The sequence below is a fragment of the Nymphaea colorata genome, chromosome 1 (genome assembly GCF_008831285.2).
Source record: "Nymphaea colorata isolate Beijing-Zhang1983 chromosome 1, ASM883128v2, whole genome shotgun sequence".
Taxonomy (NCBI): Eukaryota; Viridiplantae; Streptophyta; class Magnoliopsida; order Nymphaeales; family Nymphaeaceae; genus Nymphaea; species Nymphaea colorata.
The window spans coordinates 4772229-4791425 of record NC_045138.2 but is presented as its reverse complement, the minus strand read 5'-3'; the positions used below and the strand labels follow the sequence as shown (position 1 = coordinate 4791425).

The window sequence follows — 19197 nt, the reverse complement described above, 5'->3', positions numbered from 1 at the left end:
CATTAACCTATTTAACGAACCAAAAGATAAAATAAACACGAGTGCTAGAAATGCGCTTATGAAAATCAAATGTTTTTCTACTTTATTTTGGAGAATTTAAGTTAATGCATGAGGTTCTAGATTCGCCTCCCATTTTTAGCTTATAGCAAAATGGGGCTTATGAAGAATGCCTTCAGAATGGAAATGGCAAACTTGCAGGTAAACCTTTCATGGTGAAACTTTTAAAATACAATAGAAAGCAAGCCAGACATCAGAAAAAATTTGGGAACTAATCATTAAGTAAACATTGCAGCAGTTACATGACACCTTCACCTCAACTATCCAAACTAACAAGCGTCCAAAATCATCCAGAACTAATTACGTGTTTCAAGAACATTGAAGAGTCCATCCAATACAGGTTCTTTGTTTTTCAAGAACTTTTAAGGATATGCATATCCACTTCCACTTAAGACCGGATAAAATATTTTCCATGACTGCACGCACTTAGCTTCCAACGTAAAGCCAGATGAATGCCAGCTGAACTGTCCTTTCAAACTCCTTGCTTCTAAAAACTTTGCACAATTTTGAAGCTCTGGAGACATATCCAAGAAAACCCCTGGTAGCAAGAGTTCCTAATGTTGAGTAAAGCATTGATGCCACATGCTTCCTATCTCATGATTGCCATGAATTTGCAGGCACTAAGCAGGGAAGGCATTATTGCATCCGAAAGAATTATGCTTACGTTGGTAAGCTTCTGCAATGCACATAAATGACCAGTTTAATGAAGATCAACAGCCATACATGCCCAATGATTCTTATGTGGAATTAATCCATGCTTTGTTGCTTGCAGACATGTTCAAACTTTGATAACCAATGAAGTGTTCGCATAGAACTGCAATCTATATTATGCTGTCCAGAACTCCAACAATGACCAAGTATAGTCCTCCAAATTTCCTTTATTGCCTTCAACTACATCCACAGAGGACTTCAAGCAGTAAATTAGGACAAGATCTGTTTCTGCTCCATTCACGATTCGGAGGTCATCCTCCTCTGTGGCAACCTGACTTCAGACCATATTCAGAGTACTAGGACAGAACTATCAAATACTTTTAAAAGCTTGATGTCTTACTACCATTTCTCCAAAGTCCAAAACCATAAACGAGGGTCCAGTCAAGTATGTCCTACAATACATCTCACAGGACTCAATCTCCTCTTTCTCAAATATCAGAAAGGCATTTTTGACTGATCCATATGTGGCCCTCCATCAACCACACAAAGTTTTCAGTTTTATACCTACAGTTCATTACGTGAACTATATTTCAGGCCAGCAAAATAATTGGAAATACTGCAAACCGTTGAATAACATGTTTTGCTTTCAACACCACAGACAACTATACAGCTTATTTTCTAGCAATTCTCTGTTCACTACCAAATAGTAGCAGCCGGTGACGCCATATTCTATTTGGGCATTTTAAACAAAGTTTCAAGTGCATCAGTATCACCAACGTTCCCAGCTTCTTTACACCTATAAATCAAAGAGGTGAGAGCGAGGCAACGCCACCGCAAATCCTGTCTAGCATTTCCTGATGCATTGACATAAAAATCCAGTAAATCTGATAACATTTCCAATCAAATAGGCGTGAAATCATCTGCAAAAATCAGAAAAGAGATGGTAATGAGAGCATAAAAGTGGGCTCCTGGATCATCCAACTGAAATTGAGCAATCATGTACAATGACTACTCGTGAAATTTTGCACCAAAGCATGAACCAGTAAAAGAATTCTATTACTAAACATGAGCACACACATGTAACTACTGCAGTTGACAATGTGGCTTCACTAGATAACAACCTGTCTTGCACCGATAAAAGGGGATTCGTTGTTTAACAAGCAGCATTTTCTTAAACGCAGCATTTGTGCAAACTGTTCCATAACACAACCTCCAATGCAAAGCTGCTAGGGTTGATAGGTCCCCTCCCTTTTATTCGAAAAGAATGAGTCAATCAACAGCAAGGAAAACAACCTAAAAGCAAAGTTTATCCCTATATTGGCCTACAATGAAGGAGCACAGGGATTCAGCAAGCTTCAATCGTAAGAGTTCCAAACCTTAAAAAAGCCAATTACAGAACATTCCCTAAACAATTCAGTTGTATCTTCTGCTGGCTTGGCCTCTCTAAAAATTATTTCTCTAGCATCTAGTCTCAAACGAGGCTGTCCCATGCCATCACGTCCATACAGGTCAGTAATTCGAAGCTGCCTTCTCCAAACAGAGGACCACTGGTCAGCATCCTTCTTTCAAAGATGCAAAGCAAGAAGTCTTCCACATTGCAAGACTGAGCACAAATACATTGCCCTTCCACTGTTCTAATCGAGAAGACGATCTTTTATGCAGAATTAGCTTTAACGCAGATCGACTGCAACATCATAATTGCTCTTCCATAAGATGACCATGGGTCCGGCCCCATAACACAACCTCGCTCAAGCATTTTTCAAATAGATATCATGCACTTTAGACACCACATACTTTGCGCTGCTGCGCACATGTCTATTAGACAACTCCCACACCAGGAAACCTGGCACAGATTATCACCGGCATAAACATATGCGTCTTAAACAGAGACCCCAAAACAGCACAGTAGCACCGAAGCTCAAAATATTTGCTTCACAAAAACAAATTTACATGAAAGCTTCGGCCAGAGAATTTGCTTTGAAAGCTAAATCATGACAAGATTTTGCTTCGGGAAGTCATCAGCACAAGGAACATCCAATACAGATTAAGGGGAGGCGGCACTTGCATAGATTACCCAATTGGGAATTATACAACATTCCGAGCCACGTGCGTATACAACATATTGCGACCCACATGCGTGCTTTACCCATTTTGGCAATTGAACAACATCTGAAATCATGGTTTCCAAGTGGACAACAAACGTTTTAGGCATTTCATCTAATATTTGGTGGGCAGCCTCTAGCAAGCCGTGGTGGACGCTCATACCGCAGGATTACCGCTTAGAGTATCGAGGATGAACGTCTCGACAGAGACGTGTGGCTTTGCCCATCCAAGGAGCAAGCTTTCAGCCATTTCCAATGAAATAACGAAGATAGACGACATAGGTAGCCACGCATCACAAAGTGATCAACAGGAACGCAGAAACCGAGGTGACCGGAGTTCACACCTTTTCTGTAGGCTCATTTTCATAATTTTATAAGGGAACTTGTTTTTGGGTTCCACTTTTGGCCTACAATGTTCAACGAGGGGTCTCGACTGGAACCTGCTCGATTAAACTCTACTCAATTAAATTAAAGGAGTTGAGTTTAAGGCTTTAAGCTTAATTGGTAACTCAAGTTTGTAATGGAGTCGAGTTCGAGTTGAATGACTGGATTCAATTAAACTCATTAGCACCAATACTTGTTCTTGTAATTGTAGAAACTTAAAATGGTTTAAATAAAAATATAGAAATTTTAAGCATAAAATATATATTAAGAGGCACGAGCTTAAATGAGTCGAGCTCGAGTTCAAACTCGGTAGTAAGTGATGCTCCAGTCAAGCTTAAGCGGAGCTATATATGACTAGAGTCCAGTTCAAGCTCGACTCGTTTTGGGGATGCATAGAAGAAGAGATTTTCATTTAACGAGTACCATTTTGGTCATATTTAGCTCACAACATGTAATTTATGGGGGGCCATAACATGTAACATGTTCCATAGATAATAGCCTAAACTAAGATTGAATAATTCACATATAACCTCTTTATTGAAATTTAGATTGTTGAGGGCTGGTGGAGAGAGAAGCTACCCGGTGCAATTTGTGTGGCGGCCAAGGGCCAAGTCACACAAACCCTACCGTCTGAGTGCCGGGAGTGTGAGGGTGCAGCCTTGATGTGCGCCCACAAACAGTCGGCAAGCATCTGCAGCCGCACCGACCTTTTTCGTCCGTTTTGAATATGACTCATCACTCAAGTGTTTGATGGGAGTCGGGTGTTCTTTTCATCTTTCTTATTTTTAAAATTTCTAAGTTAAAAGGAAAGGGTTTAAGGCACGATCATTTATGATCGGTGCCCCTCTCCATCTCCTTCGTGTGTGTTGCTTCCTTTCAATCATCCAGTGCGGTGAAGAATTTTCTGACGACTAAAACCGGCGAGTGTGTTTCCGATGGCCGGTGGAGACATTCGACTGGTCTCCGATAACTGGCAGTGTTTTACACATCGCACAAGCATTCTCATTTCTCAGGCCCCGTTTATTTTTCTCCAGCTGCCGGCAGTTTTCTCCATTGTCCGGCGGTTGCTCTCTCTAGTTCAAATTCTATCCTACTCAAATGCATGTTTTATTGCTTTTTTTCAGTCCTTTTCATTGTTTGATTGTGCACCGTAGTTATTGTGGAATGTTTTTTTTTTAATTTTTTTTGTTCGTTTGTTTTGTCTATGTTGGTTTTTTCATCGGCACACAATGTTAGATTGTTAACTTAAATCATTTCTTAGGTTGATTTCTGCCGTCTACAGATTTTGTACTCTTGAGCTTCTATTTTGATTTTGCGATGTCGCGAATCACAACTCTCGGGTGTCTGTATTTTTCTGTTTTATACTTAAATCTTAACTATTAAGCCTTGTTTGGATCCACCCCTTAAAGAAACGTTTTTTGTGAAAACTATTTTTTTGAAGGTGCTGTTTGGATGACACCGATTGTTTGGATGACAGGAAAAACTGGGTTTCTTGACAACCCAGTTACCAATGAGGACGAACTGAATCTTGTGTTGAATAAAGGGGAGTGAAGGGTGGAGGGAAAGGATCTGGTGGCAGCACAATGGCATCCAGGGATTCCGTTGGAACCTAACCCCTCCATCACAGCACCTCTATGGGTGAGGCTCTCGGGGCTCGCCCCTCACTTCTGGAACCAGCCGATCTTCAATGCAATTGCGATGGGTATCTGAGGTGAGGCGAATTCCCCAACAATGAGGATGTCTCGTATGGTTCTCGGTGCTCGCCCCTTACTTTTGGAACCAGCGGATCTTCAATGCAGTTGGGATGGGTATTGGTGGTTAGTTCCTGGAGGCTAATTTTCCAACAATGAGGATGTCTGGTATGAACTTCGCTTGCATCTTGTTGGATCTGTTAATTCACTCTCGCCTTCCTCCTAAGGTGGGGATCGATCTGGGGGGAAGCCACTTCTTATTCAAGAAGCAGTCTACGAGGGGAGGCTCAGGCTTTGTCAGATCTGTGGCGTCAATGCACATCACCTGAGAGCTGCCCCAAGAGGCGGCTGAAGGAGGGGAAGGGTGATGACCCAGGGGAGCACCGTCGGAGTGGCAGTGTGGCTAACAGTAGTCGGGCTTCCCCACCGGCAGGAAAATTAGGTGTTGGTTGAGAAGGAGACGGGGGTTTCGGAACTGTCGCGCGCACAAAGGGTCAGCAGGCATAGGAAAATGCCCGTGAGGCAGAGCAGTGGGGGGTCGTCTAAGGTAGAGGAGAAATCAAAGACTGTGAGTCGCTTTGAGAATAGGAGAGACAAGAACAAGGTCGAGATGAGTCTCCCTTTCAGGTTGGAGGATGTTCCCCCGAGCTTTTCTTTCTCTGCACAGCGTGGTGCAAATCCAGCCCCTGCGCAATGTCAGTTGGTGGTAGATGTCTCTAGGAGCAGGGAAGGAGGGAAAACGGACAGGGAGCTAAAGGTTCAAGTTTCCAGAGCCCTGGTAGAGGAAGGAGGGGAGGGAGAGGCAGCACCGCAGCAGAGCTTTAAAATATGTCACAAATTTCAAGCTGTTCATGCTAAAGGAGGCCAGAGAGGTGGGAAGCAAGAGGAAGAGAGTGCAACTCATCATTGATAACGTTGTTGTTTGCAAAAAAATTTGATATATAATTTTTCACATATGTTTGGACCTCATATGTTGCACGTACACTAAATTTAGCAATGAAGGACGTATATGGTCATCCAAGTCTAGAAGTTGATCCTCAAAGACATGAGCTATTTTCATACATTCAAGATACAGAAACTGATGTAAAGATATGGTTTGCTTCAATAACTGTTATGTTAAAAAGAATTTAAAGAGTGCAGAATACACTAATTCAAATGGTGGTTAATAGAGAAGTGGAGCTTCGATGTGCTGAAGATGAGGTTAGATGAGTCTATCTTTGATAAAGTTAATGGAATGTAAAATGATATGATTGAGTAAATTCAATCTATAATTTTAAAGAAAAAGAAGAAAGACACTCCACTTGATATAATTCAGAGTTTTTTATCACATATATATAATATTAGTTGGAAGATAGGGCAAAAGCAATACGCCATTGCATTACATAGCTCATTCTTCAAATTTCAAATATTATATTAAAACTAGACTTCTTGTTCTAAATCTAGATAATGAGTTATATAATAATGGAATGTCATGTATAGAGAGAATTATTTTGTAGATTCTTACATGAGAAGGCAAGCTATTTGTTAATATTCAAAGTTTTTTTTAGAACAATTTAGTTTTGAAGATGCAACAGCAACAAAAGAAGACGATGTCATAAGTTTTTTTCATTTTTTATTGGTGGGCATCCTATGGATTAGATAGGACCGTGATCCAAAAAGTTGCAATGAGACTACTATTACAAACTTGTGTTGTGAAAGAAATTGGTGCATGTATTCTCATATACACAACAATAAAAGAAATAAACTCACTAGCCAACATGCAGAAGACTTGGTTTTTGTACACTCTAATTTGCGCCTTCTTTTAACAAAATAAAAAGAATACATGTATTGTTCATTTGACATTGCGTTACGTCGTTTTGTTTGGATCATTTTCTTGTGTTGTATTAGATCAAACATATTTTTGTTGTCAACATTTTTGTCTTTTGGTTTTCATTTTATAATAAAACACAATTGTTGATCATATCAACATTGGGATGTAGCCCCAAAATAATTTGATTTTGAAGGAGAACACAATTTATATACTGCCAACATGGGCTTAGCTTATCATTCTGCTGTTTCTTTCAATGAGTTCGATTAATGAAAGCATTGAAGAAAATCAAGATGTTGGGATGATGAACTATGAACTACAAACTCTGAACTTAAAGACTATTCATTGTTGAATTGACTATTTGTAATTTTAAATTTGTTATTTGATAATTTTGCTGTTTATAAACAATTTTCTTTATATATATATATATATAATAATAATAATAATAATAATAATAACAAAAAATGCCCTTGCTATAGCGGCGAGAACTTGGTCACTTGTTATCCTAGATATGGAGTCATGGACCTCCACTTTCATCTCTCTGAGCTCAACTCAAACATGCAGGCATTTAGCCACCAAGGTCTCTGTTTCTGTCATTCAATTCATTAATGCTAATGCAGCCAACCTGATGAAAATAGAAGACCCCAGAAGAGACTGTTAAATACACCTGGACCAACTGGCGTGAGGGCCAAAGGAAACGTCGAAAGCAAATTGGGCAGATGCTTCCCTAACAAAGATTGGATCAACAGTGGTTAGTCTGCTAAGGACAATAGCAGACCACTACTTCATTCTGTGATCTGTGTTCCAAGTGTTTTCGTTATTGGTTTTGAATGCAGCCAACGAAGGAGAACCTTGCTGGAAAGTGGCCATAGATTGCCACAAGAGTCTTTCTTGTGTCTTGAATGGCGAGGATTTTTTTTTTAATTGTAATGTGGCAAGCTTAAAAATACAAGAAAATACGTTTAACATTAAAAAAAATTAAAAGAAAAACTAAAAGTTAGAGAACAATAACATAAGTGAGAAACTAAAAGCATAAACATAAAAAAATAAATAAATTTGCAACAAATAAAAATTGTAAATGAAAACAAGCAGTTTTGCATTAAAAAATGTGGAAAAAACACAACAATAAAAAATTTTAAGCTTTTTCTTAATAATAATTTTTTAAGTTTCAAACGAACTGACTTATTTATTGCGTTTCTTTCGAAAAAAAAAACATGTTTTTTTGTGGCTATGGTCATTAAACTGCTCTCCAAGCTAGAAGCGGTGGAGAAAAGTGTCAGGATGCATTTGGATAGCACTTCGAACAAAATGGTTTTTTGTAAAAACTTGGTTTTGTGAAAACATTTTTTTTAATGAGTTTTCAAAACCTTTCGGTTTTCACTTTTTAAATCCTGGTTTCTAAAAAAAATGATGACTAATGAGTTGTGGAAGGTGCTTTTAAAAATTGATTTCAGGTGAATGATAGTTAATAGTCAATTAATTTAAACTGCATGTAGATCTAGAGAGAGAGAGAGAGAGGGAGAGGAATTATGGATTTCAAAGAGGGAAAAATTGAAGAAACATTTATCTAAGAAATATCTCGGTGTGCCTCATTTATGACATAAATTAAACGTGGAACTACAGGAGGTTAAAAAATAATCATTTATATTGTAAAGTTAAAAATGAACTAATAGTGGCTGGTGCACCTCATTAAATATATAACTACCTTTGTTCACTAATAAAGAAATATCAAGAAAGTAATATCGGCTTCTTATAAAGAGCACACGATCTAAAATAGCTCTTAGAAATAATAAAGATTGGAAGCTGATGTCGATCTTGAGCACAGTAATTTACAAAATCAACAGAACGCTTGCATGCAACTAGGTTATAATAGGCAATGCAGCTGCACTTTTAATAACGCAATTACTCATGCAGGCAAAACAGAATATGAAATAATGAAGTTACACATTTTTTGCTATGTCACCTGTGTGAGGGGTGCGGGTGCTGGTGCGGCACATCTCAAAAAAATTAGGTGCGGCGGTGCGGTGAAGATATTTTATTAATATTAATAATAATAATATTATTATTATTAATTTTTTGTAGAAATTAAATAACACAATTAAAATTATACATTTTATGATAGTGGGAAAAAATAAAAAAAGAAATGTTTGAAAAAAAAGGCAAACAGATCGTTTTATGAAAGCCACCATTTTTTAGTCCTGTATTGTTTTTTTTGAAAGAGAAAAGAGAACATATAATATATCTATATATGTATTAACTTAGATGCAACGGTTGACGGGTGAGAATGGTGGATTTGATTTTGTGGATTTTGGATTTGGTTTTTTTCCGAAATCAGATTCTGGGGTGCGAGCTCAAATGAAACGGGTGCGAGCTCAAATGAAAAGCACCCAGGTGACTGTGATTTTTTGTTTTATTTTAAAGCAACGAAAAGGTAGATAAAAATGTAGGGCTGGGCATCGGCCCGATGAGAATCAGGCTCAGGCCGGTTCGAGACTCCAGCTAAAGTTGAGTTCTGTCCGGTTAAAATAAAAAACATTTTTTAAATAAAATACATTTTTTAATATAAAATATATATCATTATTAAAATAAAAATAATATTAAATAACATAGCAGGTGGAATCTGGCCCCATCGGGTTGGCCAGTCAAGTTACCGAGCCGGCCCGTTACATATCGGGCTGGCGAAATGCAAAACATGCATTTTAATATGATAATATTGGGCGAAAAGCAAGCTGGAAAATGGGTGACATCTCGTTGTTAAGATATACAGTAATTGCATAGAGGAGTTAAAGACGCTGCTTTACTTTGGGAAGCAGCAATGGCAGCAGATCTCCATATACAGTAAATAGGTTTACATTGCAGTGAAAGTTATCGACGTCTAATCTCCTTATTTTGTAAAAATACTTGCTTTATAGAGTCATCTAATCACACATCTCCCCTATCCAATGACTTACAAGGCTGTTGACACAGTAGATACCGCTATATATATATATATATACACACCCAATTTTTTGCGAATGATAACGACGGCAGGATGCAATAGATGGAATATATGAAATCTGAATCCCAAGTAATAGCTTCAAAGCTGAATTTGAGTCTACATCTGAATAGAATCTGCAGAAAAGTATAGTAGTATTAAACTGGAAGTATGACTAGTGCCAAACCAGAAGATTCGGAGACTGGTGCTGAACCAGAAGACGAGATTACACAATTAATATTGTTGAAAAAACGTTGAATTTTTTTATGGTTAATTAATCCATAAGAAGATAAAATTATTTTAAAGTAATTTTTAGATAATTAGTTTATCACCTAAAACATAATAACAGCATATTCTAAACCGTCACTACACATCTTAAAACTTACTGATTAGTGACTGTTTCTCCAAATATAAGCAACACATATGGAAAAATTATCTGCATCTCTTATACAGAACTAGTTGTCTAAAAATCAACGACTAAACACTCAGATAATTTTGCTTCCAAATCACAGATTTTGTAGCATGCCCCTAAGCTAACAATTTTCTCTCCTCCAATTTGAGATTTGCTCAAACTCTTTTCCTTCTTGCGATCGAAGACATTCTCTAATATGTTTGATAACATCTTATGCTAGTAATTGACCTTGACATGTCAAAGTTTCAACCAATCTAACAAACCATAATTCTTTTACCTCCAAACTAATTAGGGATTTAGGACAGAGTAAGATACCACGGCTTCCCTGAGTTCTCTCGCGATCTTGATCTCCTTGACATCCTCCTCCTCTCACTTTCCCTCTAAATAGCGCCTGCAGATAAAATATTTGGAGACTTTTGACGATGTAACATCCCCCTAAGTGGGATTCATCTCATATTGGAACTTATAGTTGTATGAGATCTTCAAATGAGGAAATGACGGGGAAACACTGTCGGGGAAATACTTAAGGGGATGACAACATGAACTTCGGGTTCCAAACCAGTAAGATTTTACTGGATATGCTGGCAACTACTTTCGTCCACCAAGGCTAGCTTATCAGCAATAAGTTTTACTTTCTTCGAACAAAAACAATAAGAAAAGCATGAACAAAGTAAACATATTTGAGATAGAAAGGCACAAAAGAAAATAAACAGATTTGGTAAAGGAAGAAGACAATAGAGAAAACATATCAGATTAGTATCTAAAAGAGGAAGGAGATAAAATCAAAACCACAACCCAACATCCAGAAGTAAGAAACAAGAAACAGAAGTATTGACACAGAAAAGACTTCCAAGAGAGGATAAAACTTGAACAACATTGATTAGCAACATCAGAGGAAAAATATATAAGAAGAACAGCAAATATTATAATTTATAAAGAAACAAGGTTCAAGCCCAAACCAAAGACCATAGAAGCAAAAATGACAAAAAAGGAATCATTGATGAAGGAGTTCATACAAAGAAACAGATGGCAACCCAAGCTAATCATGTTTAATCATACTCAAGGACAATTCTTGCTCTGACACCATGCAAGAAAGTGAGCAAATGTTAAGGCTGTGGAAAACAGGAACTGAATCCTTCTCTAACGTGCAGCAAAGACAGCCTTTTCTCTCTGGGTCAATCCACTCTCTTGATGTTCCTTACAAGCATATTAGGGCTACAAAAGCTCCCCTATAAAGGGACGACAGGATCTGAGTCCATATCAGATCCAGACCCAAAACTTTATGAGATTAAAATATCACATCCTTACAGATCGATCTTCCTGTTAACAGATCCAAGAAACTATACAATCGGAACGGGAAAAAAGAAAGGAAAAAAAGAGAGCTCTCCAGCAACCTTCACTGCCATCCTGGGAACTGCTAATCGCTTGGTCTTTGGGATCACTAGAAGCCCTTGAAAAGCAGTCAATTGTCTCTCTATATAGTCTGAAGCAAATACCAACCAACGCCATCCTATAACAGAAGAAAGAGGCCAAATATCCTGCATAAATTGATAAACATGCTAATTAGAAGAAAGAAATGATCATTCAAAAAAGCAAAAGCTAGTAATTTAGGGAACAGTTCATAGTACACCAAACACCATAAGGAACAGTTCATAGTACAACAAACACCAAACAATATTACTATAAAGAACTAATGGAACAAGTTGCTGCATTTCCAATGTAGCCACTCTAAATTATAATACCTAGCAATGCCATGGAAATTGTACTTTCATATACTAACACAAATAGAGACTCCACTGATGATAATCTCTTTTTAAGGGCATCTTTGATAGTGCAGACTGAATGCCCTGAGACCGTCCATGTCAGATGCCGGTCTTCAAAGAACTCCTTCAAAAATTAGTTATATCTCAGCATGCTTGATTCAGTTAGACATGATGTGAAAAATGGGGGTGCCCATGCTTGATAGTGGGGGATGGTTTATCGAAAAATGCATATGATTCAGCCCCATGTCAACAAAATGAGTAGCAGTCTGCTGGCCACATATTCCCACAGGCACACGTGCAATTCATCAAAGTTGTAAGGAAGCCAACAAAACCTTATAAAGCTCAAGAGAGCCTTATGATAAAAGCATTGTGCAGATGGTTGCGTAATGTTGGCATTCCATGTAACATTGAGGGGAAGATCTGTATCATAGACATTCTTCTAATATTCCATTGTTAGAAAAAGCTGTGTGACCCATAGCTGTGTAACAGTGCATCTCTGAGTACCTGAGTTGCACCCACACCAAATGCTGGCAGAGATGCTGTACTCAAGTAGGTTGAAAAATGAGTCACAAACTCAAAGATTCATTCCTTTAGTCTCATATTTATCTAAATGTCACACCTGTTCCCTGAACGTTTTGGAAATGCCACACTAGCATCAGAATATGAATCACAAAGACTCATAGTAACAAGGACATTTGCTTCCAGTCCATTTCCAACACCTGGCTTCCCTCAATCCCACCTCCTATTCTAACGTAGCATTTTACAAAATATTAGCTTCACTTCCACTTTATGCATCACTTCCAGTTTCCATTTTATTTACTGATGGCCATGATCCATCTATATCTCACGATAAATGGACCAATGATGTACAAAATAAAAGGGAAGAAAGTGATCCAGAATGCAACTCAATAAAAGAGAAAGTTGCTGACCTCAATCAGGCTGATCAACAGATACTTTTATCTACGCAGATAAATGGATAAGATGCTGATAAACAATACTGTTACATATGCACTCTTAAATGACAATTGAAAACTTCAATCAAACTGAACAAAGAAATAGAAGGGATCAATAAGACAATTTACAATGAAAATCCACAAAAAGTTTCATTAACTAATATCAAAATGCATAGGCAAGCAGATGTAGTCTTGAAGCAAAAATTAAAAGCAATTTCAATGAATTAACAAAACATATTAAAACTCAAAACACATTAAAAGCAAAAATTAAACAGACATGAACATACACAAATGCATAAGTGTGCATGGAGATTGTGCCTACATGCACATTACACAAATGTTCAGCACACATGCATGTGTACACACATTAGTACCATAACACTCAAAAAATTTAGTCTCATATTGAAGATTGTGAAGGATTTTCAAGGGCTTATAAAGGGGGTTATTAAATGGATGGTTGTCCTGGTTCCTAACCTTTTTGGTGGCTGGAGCCGAAACTCCTAGGGGGTGGGTTGGGATCCACTAGACTACGGGTTCGAGCAAAGAAGTGGGTCAAGTTGTTACAGACTTACAGTGGTATCAGAGCCAGTTCAACACTTGGACTTAGGGTCCCACACGCGGGGACGTGTGTGCCTTAAAGGGGGTGGATTGTAACACCCTAAAAATTTAGTCCCATATTGAAGATTGTGAGGAATTTCTAAGGGCTTATAAATGGGGTTATTAAATAGATGGTTGTCCTGGTTCCTAACTTTTTTGGGTGTTGAAGCCAAAACGGTTAGGGAGCGGGTTGAGATCCGCTAGACTAGGGGTCCGAGCCCAGAAGTGGGTCGGGTTGTTACAAGTACAATATTCACATAATGATGCAGAAACTAATTATCTTCGTAATAAAAAAGGAATATGTGAATTCTATTTGGACACACACTGCATCTTGGTACAGAAAAAACACCAATACATGTGAACGCCTTGCTTAATCAATGCAGAAAATCTTTTCAGATGCTGGTAAGGTTTATGAAGACTTCAGCTACACGTATGCAATGAAACAAGGATAATAGGATGTAAAGAAAATTACCTCGAGTATGAAGAACAACTTCACTCAACAACAAGAGAAAAAAATTCAGCTACCTAAGTCACATAGGTATGGATACGGTTTGGGAACAAAGATATAGGTACAGATGCAAATATGGGTATACGATAGGATATACATATGTATATATACAAAATAACACAAAAAAGTCAAAATGGAAGCGACACTTAAATAAACAATTGATATGAATAAAAAATATTACATGTTAATGAATAATAACTCTAAAAACAGAATGAAAACTAAATTGAAAAAATTTAAATCAAGCAAAATTAAGTGCTTTGGATCAGTTTCGATCTAAGAAGTACCCAAGTGTGTCCAAGTACCCACTTTGGGTACGAGTATGGCGACATAGGTACATGGACCTTATTAAAGTACCTATGTGACTTAGTCAGCTACATGTATGCAATGAAACAAGGATAATAAGATGTAAAGAAAACTACCTTCAAGTACGAACAAAAAATGCACTCAATAGCAAGAAAAAAAATTCAAAGAAAAAAAAACTTCATTCGCAAGTACAAAACAAAGAAAATGCTCTCAAAAAAGCAAGATAAGAAAAATTCAGAGAGGATACAAAAGCTCATAGGAATTGACTCCTATAAAAGGTCAACCAAGCCTCAGAAGCGCATGATTAAAAAGAAAAGGGTTTTAAATGCTAAGATAAACACATCAGGCCATGTATGCTTCTTCCTATCTGCATGGCCCCCACATACAACAATAGCTGTTGCAAGCTACTAGGTGAGCCTCATGGCTACCGTGTCCAGCCAAAACTATTATACACAGGAAACACAAAATCCTAAAATGCATTCTAAAAGGACAAAAAACAAAAGGGAAAAAAAATACTGATAATTCAATGTAGTGTTAATATTGCAATCGCTGATGTAAAGGATACACTATGTTAAGCAATGTGTAGCAGGTATGACAACCATTCTAACATAATAGAGCAGCAAAACAAAGATGTAGACCAACCTGTCTAGATTCATAGAGATAGAAGCACTCAAAAGGAATAGTAGATGTCTTGATGTGAAGAACATTTTCCCAGATACACCTTAATTGGTCCCTGTAAAACGAACAATGAGAAAATAACTTCGCACTCAAAAGAAATAGTAGATGTCTTGATGTGAAGAACATTTTCCCAGATACATCTTAATTGGTCCCTGTAAAATGAACAATGAGAAAATAACATCGATTGGCTAGTTCTGGTATTACATCACGTACAAATTCAATCAGACACAGGAACCTAAGGATTATCATAAGTTCCACTGACAATCAAAAGGAGGACATAGAATTAGAAGTGAGTAACTATGAGTTTTCATGAAGGGAGATAAAAGAACTAGAGATTAGTTGGTTGATATAAGGGATAACATATTAAAACTATAGCAGAATATAAGTCTCCTTATCAGATTAAAGGAAACAACATGATGCCAAAGACATTGACTCACCTGATGAAAGAAGCCAGATACTCATATGAACCCCTTGTTTTTCATGATGAAGAAGATTGATGAGCAGTTGACCAATAATGAACATGTCAGACCACCGATGAAGCATGAATATGGTTGATATCCAATTACAATCTAAGCACAATGGAGTTGAGATTGGCTTCTCTTTCATATGCCAACTAGACTAGTAGTACATATCATTGTCACAAAAAGTCCTTCTCAGGTTTTATAGGCGAGGCCTTCCTCAGGTACTAATTGAAAAGTTTGTTTTTCCTCAGGATAATGTAAATATTTCAAAAAATTAAAAAATGAAAGCATAGTATAAAAAATTATGAAAATTCAAGTTTTCTACTAGCTCTCTTACAAAAACATTGATAAAATTTTTAAAATAATTTTTAGAAACTTAGAATGTTAAAAGAAACCTCAAAAAAATTAAATTATATTTAAAAACATTTTTCTTTGAAAAAACATGAAAAATGTAAAAGAGCAATATAAAGTATAAACACAATATTTTCCTTTTTTGCCTTTTTTCAAAATATTCTCATTTTTTCATGGTTTTCTCATTTTCCTTTATTTTAACATATTTTTAAGGAAAAAGGAAATATTTGTGACAGTGTTACAGATATGATCCGCATATCATGCAAGCTTTTCTAAGAACATGCATAGACGATGTAATTCCTGTCATCTACGTGTCAATACAATTCCCGTCACTTATGCATCAATCCAGCTGTAGCCAGGGTTCATTTTCGTCACTCCTTTCTGCTGCATCAACTTCCTTACTTGTGCCGCTTTAGCCCACTCCCCACAAGTAGCATAAATGTTAGAAAGCTGCACAAATGCAGCAGAGTTTGCAGAATCAAGTTGCAGAAGCTGATTTGCTGCTTTTCTTCCAAGAGATTCCTCTCCATAAGCTCTGCTTGCACTTAGTATTGATGTCCACATGCTAGCATCAGCTGGAAACATCATATTGTTAATAAAATCTACAGCCTCTTGAATGCAGCCTGCCCGTGCCAAGAGATCAATCATACAAGAACAGTGTTCAACCATTGGTAAGATACCATAATCATGTTTCATGGCATGAAATAGTTGCCGCCCCTCCTCAACCAGCCCTCGGTGACTGCAGGCCGATAACACGGCAATGAAGGTAATGGAGCCTGGTCTGACTCCAACTCTCTTCATATCTTCAAAAACTTGAAGAGCTTCCTCTCCATAGCCATTATGTGCATAACCCATCAGCATTGAGTTCCATATAACATCACTACACTTAGGTACTGAATCAAATAGTCTCCGTGAATCTATGATAAGACCACATTTACAATATAAATGAATAAGTGCACTGCCAACAGCCGGATCGTGAATAAGTCCAGCAAGAACAACATGAGCGAAAAGTTGCTCACCCAGCGTGAGAGAAGACATATCAGCACACAAGCTGATCATGCTAGCATAACCAACTTCGTCCAACCTCAGGTTTAGCATCTGCATTTCATGGAACAGTTCCAGTGCTTCTATTACAAAACCGTTTTTGCTGTATCCCACAATCATTGAATTCCATGAAATCAAACTACGACAAGGAATAGATTCAAACACTTGCCTCGCTTGTTCTACTTTACCATGGTTGGAATATGCAGTAACCATGGTGTTCAGCAGAATGGTATCACGCACTTCAAGCTCATCAAAGAGCTTGCATGCACCTTCAAGGTATCCATTCTTTGCATACAAGTCAATCAGTGTGCTACAAAGGGCAACATCATGAAGAAATCCAACTTTATGAGCAAGATCGTGCAGTTGCTTACCGATGTTTGTGACAGTTGTTGCAAGGTTCATGCATGCTGTCAAAGCAGCAGTTATGGTTGTTGCTTCTGCTTGAATCCCGGTTCTCCTCATCTCGTTCAATAACTCAATAGCCTCTTTTCCCTGGCGATTGGTTGCATATCCAGAAATAATTGAATTCCAAGAACCCACATTTCTTCTGCTTTGACTAGCAAAAATTCGACATGCATCTTCTAACCTCCCACAATTTGCAAGGCCTGTTATTATAGCCGATAAGCAGACCTCATCCTGGTCAATCATGGCATCAAAAATAAGAAACGCGCTATCGGTGTCTCCACATTTACTATACATATTGATCATGGAACTACCCAAAACACTGTCAATCGTGAACCCACCCGTGACAATGTAAGCGTGTAGCTGTTTGCCTGCATCAAGCTTCTCCACATCGGCACAGGCACAGGCCATCGTAGCTAAGATGAAACCATCGATCGCCAACTGATGCAACTTCATTTGGTCAAACAGTCTCAGTGCTTCCCAAGGTTGTCCCTGGTGGACATATCCAGTCATCATCTTGTTCCACGACGCCACATCTCGGCGTGGCATTGCATCAAAATATATCCTCGCCTCTCCAATTCTGCCATATAAAACGCAACCGTGAACCATCGAATTCCAAGCGAACGTGTTCTTAGCTGGCATCTCATCGAAGAGTTGTTGGGCAACCTCAAGATCCCCCATCTTTGCATAAGCTGCAATGACCACATTCCACGAAAACTCGTTTTTGCACGGCATAGACGTGAACAGCTCCAATGAAGTTCTTGCCTTGCCCGAATTAGCATAACCTTCAATCAAGCTATTCCAGGTGAAGGTGTTTCTTTCAGTCGTTTCAACAAACACCTGATGCGCGTCGCCGAGTCTGCCACACTTCACGTACATCTGAAGGAGGCAATTAGCTATAAACAACGTCGACTCCAGGCCTACCTTCACGCAGTACAGATGGAGCCGTCTTCCTAGTGAAAGGCATTGTGGGTTTGTGCATGACCTTAACAAACGTGAGCACTCCTGCAAGTCCATTCACAATCCCTCCTCAGACCGTGATGTCCCAACATTCCTCAATTCAGGATCTTCTCAACAGCGGAAGATTCCCATTTACTTCATTGAGGCTGGAAATGCTTGCTTGGTCTTCATTGAACGCCCTCCCAAATAATCAAACATGTTCTGGAACAGATATCTTCTTCACTGTGGGCTGTGGATGGATTTTCGAGCATTGCAACATCAACAGCTTTAGATTACCGATGTTGTACAGTCCTTCTCAATGGAGTTTCAGTGTGCCTTTGAACTACGAAGCTTCCTGTCTATCAGTTCTCATCACTCGTATTAGTTGGCTGCCCTGCTTAGCTTAAAGCAGGGAGTAATTGCAAAACTTAGACGCCGATTTGGCAATTGTTAGTAAAAACATTTCCTCTATTTGGAAAATTTTAAACTATAAGGCTGAATTTTCCTGAGTTGGTAGAGAATCCAGATGCAAACGTTACCAACTGGAGTTGGATCTAACTTTAACCAAATTCGACCTAATCAGACTCCGTATATTTGAATTAAATTTGAATCCGAGCCGAGATTACTTATTAAACTTGTTTAATAAATGGGTCAAGAAAGAAACCACTTGCAAGCTCAACTAAGCTTAAGAAACCTCATTGGCAAGCTCAATTGGAAAGTACTCTAGATTATTTTCATATAATTTCTTAAGTAAACATGGTTAGTGTTGATCCCAGATTAAGTTGTATGCTTGTGTAGATAGTTGCTGAAATGTAGGGGTGGAGTGAATAATTTTTCATGAAGGTACTAACTTATAGTTTCAAAATTAAAAAAAAAAAACTGAAATATAATATTTTCAAAATATTGAATGATTTTTTATTTTTTTTAATTGAAGGGTGCCGTATATTATGTATATATTATAGTACGCGCTCAAAATTAGGCAAATTCATGAACAGTTTGTTATTGTTTCCATTGCCACAAGTCCTATAAAAGTTTGTAAGTTTGTTTTGGCCGGTCGTGGTTCGATTCTCACGAGCGTCAGTCCTTGCACAACTAAAGGCTGCAAGTAAAATCGGTATTC

At 38.0% G+C, this 19197-nt stretch overlaps 1 protein-coding gene and 1 long non-coding RNA gene across 4 annotated transcripts; both read right to left on the bottom strand.

Moving 5' to 3' along the window:
• Positions 1–250: 250 nt before the first annotated feature.
• On the bottom strand, positions 251–3170 carry LOC126410504 (uncharacterized). The gene is made up of 2 exons (XR_007574576.1): positions 2085–3170; positions 251–1628 (listed from the first exon to the last, which is right to left on the bottom strand). It is a non-coding gene; the product is annotated as an uncharacterized LOC126410504 (long non-coding RNA).
• Positions 3171–11058: 7888 nt separating this feature from the next.
• LOC116267095 (putative pentatricopeptide repeat-containing protein At1g77010, mitochondrial) lies at positions 11059–18513 on the bottom strand. 3 transcript variants are annotated; one of them, XM_050075684.1, is made up of 4 exons: positions 16712–18513; positions 15318–16609; positions 14845–14935; positions 11059–11616 (listed from the first exon to the last, which is right to left on the bottom strand). In XM_050075684.1, exons 1-2 carry the CDS (start codon positions 18153–18155, stop codon positions 16026–16028), a joined length of 2028 nt encoding a protein of 675 aa, XP_049931641.1. In that variant the 5' UTR covers positions 18156–18513; the 3' UTR covers positions 11059–11616; positions 14845–14935; positions 15318–16025. The 3 variants fall into 3 exon arrangements, with proteins under 3 accessions (XP_049931641.1, XP_049931640.1, XP_049931639.1); XM_050075683.1 differs by having other exon boundaries at positions 14845–15032; positions 15318–18513; XM_050075682.1 differs by having other exon boundaries at positions 15318–18513.
• Between the last annotated feature and the right edge of the window lie 684 nt (positions 18514–19197).